At 35.1% G+C, this 8,762-nt stretch overlaps 1 protein-coding gene across 1 annotated transcript; it reads left to right on the forward strand.

Annotated features, from left to right (window-relative positions):
* The first annotated feature begins 3,711 nt into the window (after positions 1 to 3,711).
* Positions 3,712 to 4,389, forward strand: LOC110108379. The gene has a single exon (XM_020839007.1). The coding sequence runs from the start codon at positions 3,712 to 3,714 to the stop codon at positions 4,387 to 4,389; it is 678 nt and encodes a 225-aa protein (XP_020694666.1).
* Positions 4,390 to 8,762: the final 4,373 nt, after the last annotated feature.

Below are 8,762 nucleotides of genomic sequence, written 5' to 3' on the forward strand. Positions count from 1 at the left end.
TACCGCGAGCTCCAAAACCTAATCTTTTTCCTTCCTTTTCCTTCTCTTTCTCTCTCCTGCTATATCCATGCAGATTGTCCCGGACGATCCCAAATCGTCCTGGGACGATTTGCCCTATGTACAAAATTCGTTCAGACGAAAATGCATTCGTTCCTGGACGATTTGCTCTCTGGACAAATTTCGTCCTGACGGTTCGTCCAGGCTCGTACAGGTTCGTCCAGACGAACCATACAGATTCTTCATAATTTTCTTCAGTTCGTCCCATACTAAAGTCAGTTCGTACGGACTAACTGCACTAAAAAAATGCACTTCTGAGGGATACAATCTACCCACCTTAAGAAAAATGTCGTCCTCAACATTTCCCTTAAGGAATCGAATTGCAAAATCGACAAACAAATACGTTCAATCAAAACGTAAACCAAATCAGAAAATCGTACAAATCATATCGAAATCAATGAAAAATCTTGTCGAATACAATATGTTAAATAAACTCATACCAGTCATATTTTCAGGCACTTGAGAAACATCTTTCACATTTTCCAAATGTATATTTTCAGTCTGAACAGCTCGTTGCCCAAGTCCTCGACATTGTATCATTCTATGTCCATAAGCACCGCATTGAAAGCATTGTCCTGTTCTACGATAACATTGTCCCATATGTCTCTTCCAACAACATACGCAAACATCAATAGTCCTTTTTCTGCTGCTTTCACCACTTTTCTTAGCACTACGTCCAGAACGTTTTGCTAATTTATCGCTCACCATTTGAGCGACCATATCGGCAAACTTTTTCATATTTTCAAATGTTATAGAAAATTCAGTAGCAGATTCAACTTTCTTTCCTTTCTGATTCATTGGCCTGATCAATACAAATTCATTCAAATAAAACCGTAGGGATAATAAAAAAAAATCAAACACGCAAAACAAAACAAATCAATAAATAATGCAATCATCACTATAATTCTGGATATAAGCAAATCCTTTCACTACACTCGCTCTGATACCAATTTGTGACGCCCCAGGCATCTATAGTGAAAGGATTCGTCTGACAGTCTTCTTTTTTTTTTTTCTACATTTCTCGCTCAGATCATACAAACATCCAGAATGATAATTGCATTAAATAAAAACAGAACATCAAAATACTATAATTCACATTAAGGCATTTCATATTTACAATACAAAAGTAGCGTCCAAAAGAACATGTACAATAACCACTCAGGCTACAAAACAATGCTAGAACCAAAAGCTCAAAAAACTATACCAGCGTCTGAAAGAAGCTTCACGCGGGAGGCTCTGCACCTGAAATCATTAACCACATATAATGAGCTTCAAAAAGCCCAGCAGGTCACCAAAACCTACAACTGAAATCAAAGCACGGTATGAAAATAATATGCATGTAAATCAATCAAATCAATATCAACCACTTGCACATGATCAATGAGTCGATGCAGATACGAAAATCAGTACAAAAATAGAAATCAATGCAGTAAAGAAAATCAATATAGAAAAGGTCAAATCCTTAATTGATATTTAAAGAATCAGTAAGCAGTATAAAAGTCCGTAAAGCTCAATGAATCAGTACGTGCATAAAATCCCTACAGTAGTCGTCTTATCTATAACATCAGTCAAATCAAATACGATTAACATCAGATCAATAAAGAAATCACTTCCGATCAATAATATCAAACGGTATGAAATCACATAAAATAATTAAATCAATAAATCAATAATAATAATTAAAAGCAATCAAATCTATCAATACAGTAAAATCATATTCTAGATCACGTGCTCAATGTATCACATGTATCACATGTATCGGTGTATCACGTGCTATAAGATCGGTACAATGAATCAGTAGTATCGATATCGGTATTATCAATGAATCAATGCAATATCAATATCCATATCGGTATCTGTGTTCAGTGACATGTACAGTATGAAATCGTGCAATGTCAGGAAACTCATAAATCCGTAGAGTAAAGCCATTCAGTATCAATAAATCAATTCAATATCAGTAAATCCATTCAAAATTCATAAATCAATTCCATATCAATAAATCAGTCAATATCGATAAATCAGTAAATCCATAATAAGATCATAAGAACAATACTTTACACATGCATTCCAGTACAATAGTTTTACTCGACAAGTACAATCACTGGCTATTAAGGCGTTTTTCAAGGTTAGTATGTTAGTAATCCGTTGGCTATAATAGAGTCATCACCCTTGCCCGTCGGCATAAACTCCTTATGACTCCTAATCGTTGTATCACGTGATCAATAGAGGATAACACCAAACCCTTTTTAAAGGAAAGTCCGTCGGCCCACCATCCTGACAGGTCAATCTTCAACCAACGGTTCAACCAGCCTTTATTCAACAAGTAAAAGACATGGCTATTACGGCGTTTTTCAATCTTGGAATATCGATTTATCGTTGTATCTGTTGGCTCAATAAGAGTCGTCACTCTTGCCCGTCGGCAAAATAATCTCCTTATGACTCCCTTTAGTAATCACGTGATCAGTAGAGGATAACACCAAACCCTTTTTAAAGGAAAGCCCGTTGGCCCACCATCCAGTCAGGTCTATCAATCTCTAACCAACGGTTCAACCAGTCTTTACTTGTCTTTCAGTAATAGTAGTATATTCAATCATATAGAACAACAAAATACAAATAGCTCAATTAAGGAGAACCCTTAAAATATCGTACAATCGACATAAATCCCAAACATAGACAAAATACACAGTTTCAGAAAATTACCAAATTACCAGAAATCGCGTAAAACAACGTTTCACAACTTTACTTATACTGAAGCAATATTTTCCAATGTCCAGATAATTTCCTATTCGATAAAAAGTGCACAGAACTCAAAATATCTGGTAAAAACTTTCCAGAAAATACTCAAATCGTACGAAAACATCATTTCTATAACATACCAAAAGTTACGCATTAAAAGTTCCGTCAAGACAAAGATATGCACATTTTTCGGTAACGAAAACACAAAACTGAGCAGAAAAATACCAAAACACAAAATCTTCGAAATAAAAAATAGGATTCGAATTCCTTACTTCGAGACAAACAATTCTTCTAACAGCGGCGTCAGACAAAAAGCGCACCGCGAGCTCCAAAAGCTAGTCTTTTTCCTTCCTTTTCCTTCTCTTTCTCTCTCCTGCTTTTTCTCTCTTCAAATGATTCGAAAATATCTCAATCCAATATATATCTATGCAGATCGTCCTAGACGATCCCAAATCGTCTTGGGACGATTTGCCCTCTGTACAAAATTAGTTCAGACGAAAATGCATTCGTTCCTAGACGATTTGCTCTCTGGACAAATTTCGTCCCGACGGTTCGTCCAGGCTCGTACAGGTTCGTCCAGACAAACCATACAGATTCTTCACAATTTTCTTCAGTTCGTCCCGTACTAAAGTCAGTTCGTACGGACTAACTCCACTAAAAAAAATGCACTTCGAAGGGGTTTTACAGAGACTTCAATTGCATTTTATCTCAAGATGAAAATAAAGGAGGAAATTTTTTTTTTTGTCACAAGGAGCTCAAGACATGCTTTCGTTCATGAGGGATTATGATTTCCATGACACTAGATTTATTGGTCCCAATTTCACGTGGTGTAACAATAAATCTGGTAAGGTCCATATCTTAGAAAGATTAGATCGATGCATTCTTAACTGTACAGCTTTAAATCAACTGAAAGTTGCGATGGTAAGACATCTAGCCCGTATTGCATCTAATCATTGTCCTGTTATGTTAAGGATATCTTCTCCTATTGCTCATAAAAATTGTAATCTAAGGTTTAAAGATACTTGGTTATCTTTTCCAGCTTCTCAATCTGTGGTTTGGTTTGCTTGGAATAAACCATCAGGAGGCAATGCAGACACTATTTTGAATAATAAATTCAGGCGTTCCTTAAAAGCTCTGTTTTTTTGGAATAAAGCCAAACATAAAAGCTTAACTGAGTTGAAGATTAGTTTAAAAAAGGATATTTTGGAGCTCCAAGAAGAAGAATCATCTACAGGAGGTATTTCTGATCAGAAAATTGATCTGTTGAGATCCAGGGTTCGGGATTTGAATGCAACGCTTGGACGTTTATGCACCTGGTGGAAGCAAAGATCCAAAATGCGTTGGCTCAAAGATGGTGATAGTAATTCTAAATTTTTTCATGCTTCTGCAACAGTAAGGAGAAATATTAATTGGATTAACCACATTAAAAACGATGCGGGTTTGCTGATTGAAAATCAGGATGAAATTACTGAGGTGTTTTTGAATTTCTTCAAAAACAAATGGAGAAGTAGAGTATGCTCTTTGGATGATTGGCCTCCATGTTCAAAAGCCATTGTTGCTGTAGATTTTATAATGCTTGACAGAGATTTTTCTTGAGAAGAATTGAAAGTAGTTGTCAATAAACTGGGTTTGAATAAAGCCCCGAGAAGAGATGGAATTACCTATTCCTTTATCAAAGCTTATTGGCATATTATTCACAATGATGTGTGGAATGCCATTAATTTTTACTTCAAAACAGGTTCTATGTGCACGGATTGGAAAGATACTAATGTGGTGCTCATTCCTAAGGTAAAAAATCCCCTATTACCTTCTAATTACAGACCCATTAGCCTTTGTAATACAATCTATAAAATTGTGGTCAGCATGTTATTAAATAGAATGGGTAATTTATTTCCCAAGATTATTTCAAAGGTTCAATATGCTTTTGTAAAAGGGAGATTTATGTCGGATCAAATTCTTCTTGCTCAAGAACTATTTCACAAATTTAGATTTTCCAAATCTAAAAAGGGTTTTGTTTCTATTAAAGTTGAAATGGAGCAAGCATATGATAGCATGTGCTGGCCTACTCTCAATCAAGTGCTTCATTGGTTTGGATTTCTAACAAAATTTTCATATCCTATTATGGAATGTGTTATGAATCCGAATTTTTCTATATTGATCAATGGAAAATACTCAAATTGGATTGAGTCTAAATGTGGATTTAGACAAGGATGTCCACTTTCTCCTTACCTCTTTATCATGTGCTCCCAACTACTACTGAAGAATTCTCAAGAAAAGGAGGTAGTATTAGTATGAAAATTTCACCAAATGCTCCTTTGATCTCTCACCTTATGTATGCAGATGATTTAATCATCTTTTCAGAGGCTAATAAGATAAGCTTGAAGACTATTTCTGCAATCTTGAAGAATTACTGTAAGTGGACTGGGCAAGTGGTGAATTCAGGCAAGTCCTCTTTACTTTTTAGTAAATCCATTTCTAGAAGTTCGGTCAAAAATCTTTCCAGATTGCTAAACTTTAAAGTTGTGAAGGAGCTGGATTTTCTTGGTACTAAGATTGTATTAAGAAGACTTGTCAAATCAGACTTCAATTATTTAATTGACAAAGCTGTTGCCAAATTGAATATGTGGGGAAATAAGTTCATTTCTCTAGCTGGAAAAATAGTTCTGTTAAATGCTTCTTTTCTCTCTTTGTCTATTTTTGTATCTACTTTATCTCTTGTTCCTTTGAGGATTTTAAAAGAGATAGATAAGATGTGCAAAAAATTTTTATGGAATAAAAGAGATGGGAGCTTTGGTATTCATTTTGTAGCTTGGGATGTAATGTGCAAACCGAAAAGCAAAGGAGGTAGAGGGGTGCAATCGGTGCTGGAAAGAATTGGTCCGTTAAGAGCCAAATTGGCCCTCAATTTTATTTCAAATCCTTCATCTTTACTGAATAAGATGCTTACTGCCAGATACGGGAATGATCTCTGGAAGGTGGAAATAGATGCTATTCTTCTTCTACATGGAAAATTATTTTTAATGGAGCTAAATTCTTATACCCTCTTTTGAGATGGAAGATTTGTAACGGACAAGATGTGAATACTATGAATGATGTATGGCTTATGGATAAATGCTTAAATAAGTGGCCTACTTTTACATCTATTATAGATCAACATTGCTGTAATCTTTCAGCATTTATCAGAAATGGAGAATGGAATGATGACTACCTAAAGAAATACTTTGGTTTGCAGCTTGTTTATTTAATCAGTCATGTTCCTATCTTCTCTAATATTGATAGTGACTGTATGGAATTTATTTCCAAATGCTCGGGAAAATCAGTTGCTGCTTTAGCCTATGAAAAAACTAGAGAACATGACATGGAAAGTTTAAACTGGAGATGGACTAAAAATCTTAAACTAAGACCTCAAGTTGAATTGTTTTGGTGGCGTCTTTGTATTAATGCTTTACCTTCTAAATGTTTTCTTCATCATAGAGGTATAATTGAAGATAATGGATGTCCAAGATTATGTCAAAGCATGGAAGACTCCAAACATATAGCTGTGAAATGTGGAATTATCAAAAATGTATGCGGTAAGCTGGAAAACTGGAATTTTCGTTTCCCTGCTTTTAATTCTTTGGATGAATGTCTGAATGAGTTACTGAAGCTCTTGGTACAGAATCCTATCATTGGGAATTTATACTGTTCGGTGATTTTTTGCTGTTGGAAAAGCAAAAACAAAATAATTCATGGTGGTAATGAAGACAACTGTTCTTTCTTAGTAGCTAATGCATTAGAATATGCATTTGGATCATTCCGTAACAATCCAGTATGGGAAAACTGGGAAGCTAATCAGCACATAATGCTGGGTATGACAGCTTGACTTCCTCCACCTCCTGGCTGGATTAAATGCAATGTCGATGCTTCTTTATCCAGTAACAATTTAGCTGGAATAGGAGGTGTTTTCAGAGATGACAAGGGAAGATTTTATGGAGCATTTGGTTTCAGCCTTAATCACTGGGATATTGCTCAAGTTGAAATACTTTCTATTCTTTCCTTAAGAAAGTATGTTCAAGATTGGATGTTTGATGCTAAAGGTTTTATGATTGAAGGTGATAATCACAACGTTATTCTTCTATTTCAAAGGGCTCTTCAGAATAATTGTATTTCAGAAGAATATCTAAATCCAAAGGATTTAGATTTTCTAAAAGATTTTAAGCAAGTTATTTTTTCTTTTGCTAGAAGAGATTATAATAAGTTAGCTGATGTTTGTGCTAACTATGCTCTACGTTCAGATTTTTTTTGGAAAGATCTGAACGATAGTAGCATTCCTCCTTCTTTTCTTCATTTGTTGAAGAAGGAATTTATTTGTACTTAGTTGCTTTAATAAAATTACTGCTCTTTGCATTTTCTAAAAAAAATAAAATTAAATAAAGGAGTTCCAATTCTAGAAACAATTCTAGCAATATTAGTTTCGTCATAGCAATGAAGAGGAAAATGAGGTAAACTAACCCAAATGGGAGAGGAAATCCCATCCCTTGAAATTGGATTGAAGTTAGGAGACAATTTGTCATCACCAATGACAAACCCCCCTACAAACCAAGGACCTCCATTAAGAACTTCTTCCATGGCTTCATGCGACTGAAAAGAACATAGAAGCCAGTCTAACCCAAGTGAGGATAAATGAAATCCTGCAAATTTACTCCATTGATTCATTAATTCAATAGAACATTATGAAAAAGGAAAGTTCTTACATAAGATTTTCACCACTCAAGAATTCCTCAAAATTTGAACATTAGCTTTTTCTTTTTCCAAAGAAAGCTTGACAACATTTGCAACTTCAATATCATCATGAACATCTTTCAAATTAATTTTTATATGTGCTTTTTTAATCCACACATTAGCATTAACCAAATCTGAAGGAGGAATAGATGAAGAAGGCTCCAAATCATTAGCTAGAGGAATAAAGCCTGATTTAGAAGAATTTGACTTACTTTTCAAATATGAAAAAACACATTTTCATTTGACTGAATCTGCCAAAACCACTTGCTATAAAGACAAACTTTCCTCTCTGATCACCAGAGGAGAATTCAAAAAACAGGAATTTTGGGAAATGTTGCGATTGAATGACAATCTACCTTTTGAATCCAATGAAATTGGATGCGCGATAGATAATAAGAAGAAGGTGTTCCGGTCATCCAAGGATGACAGCCACCCTCCTCCATCTTCAACAAGAGAAACCAAAATCTTCCAAAATCCTTCCTACATTCTTGGACATTCTCTCTCTTCACTCTTAGGCTCTAGTCCAAAATGCTTCGATTTTTAAATCTTGGACCAGATGCAATTCTAGCCAAATGTCTCACCACCATTCGATGGGACGATTTAAAGGTAGCAGAGTTTATAAAGCATCTATCGAGTCTCTCCAAAATTCTTTCAGCACCTACTTTGTTGTTACACCAAGTGAACCTTGGTCCAACCCATCCTACCTCATGCAAGTCATTGCAAGATAAGAAAGATTGCATCTCTTTAGGTCCTTGGGAAAAGGCAATTCTTCTCCCTCCTCTTTTATCCTCCTTAGTAAGCAAGAAATTGGAGTCACCCCCTATCACCAAAGGCAACTCAGTATCAGAATGTAATTCCAACTTTTCCCAAAGAAATCTTCTTCTATATACATCTTTACTACCATAGATTGTAGCTAGTCTCCATCTTCCTTTATTTGGAACATCAAGTTCACCAATAACCAATTGAGAAGAAAAATCCAAAACATTGAAAGAAGCAAAGTTGTCTTTCCATAGCACCAATTTTTCTCCTGACAAGCCCATTGAAGGAACTTGAAAAAACTTCCAATCCATAACAATCATAGAATCTATCTCCCATCTATCAATAGAAGATAATTTGGTTTCAATCAAACTCACAAAAAAAACCCTATGATCTTTTACTATCTCTTTGAGATTTAGAGTGGCTTTTTTCTTTCTAGCTCCTCTACAATT

This window comes from Dendrobium catenatum, unplaced genomic scaffold (genome assembly GCF_001605985.2).
Source record: "Dendrobium catenatum unplaced genomic scaffold, ASM160598v2 fragScaff_scaffold_388, whole genome shotgun sequence".
In the NCBI taxonomy this organism is placed as follows: Eukaryota; Viridiplantae; Streptophyta; class Magnoliopsida; order Asparagales; family Orchidaceae; genus Dendrobium; species Dendrobium catenatum.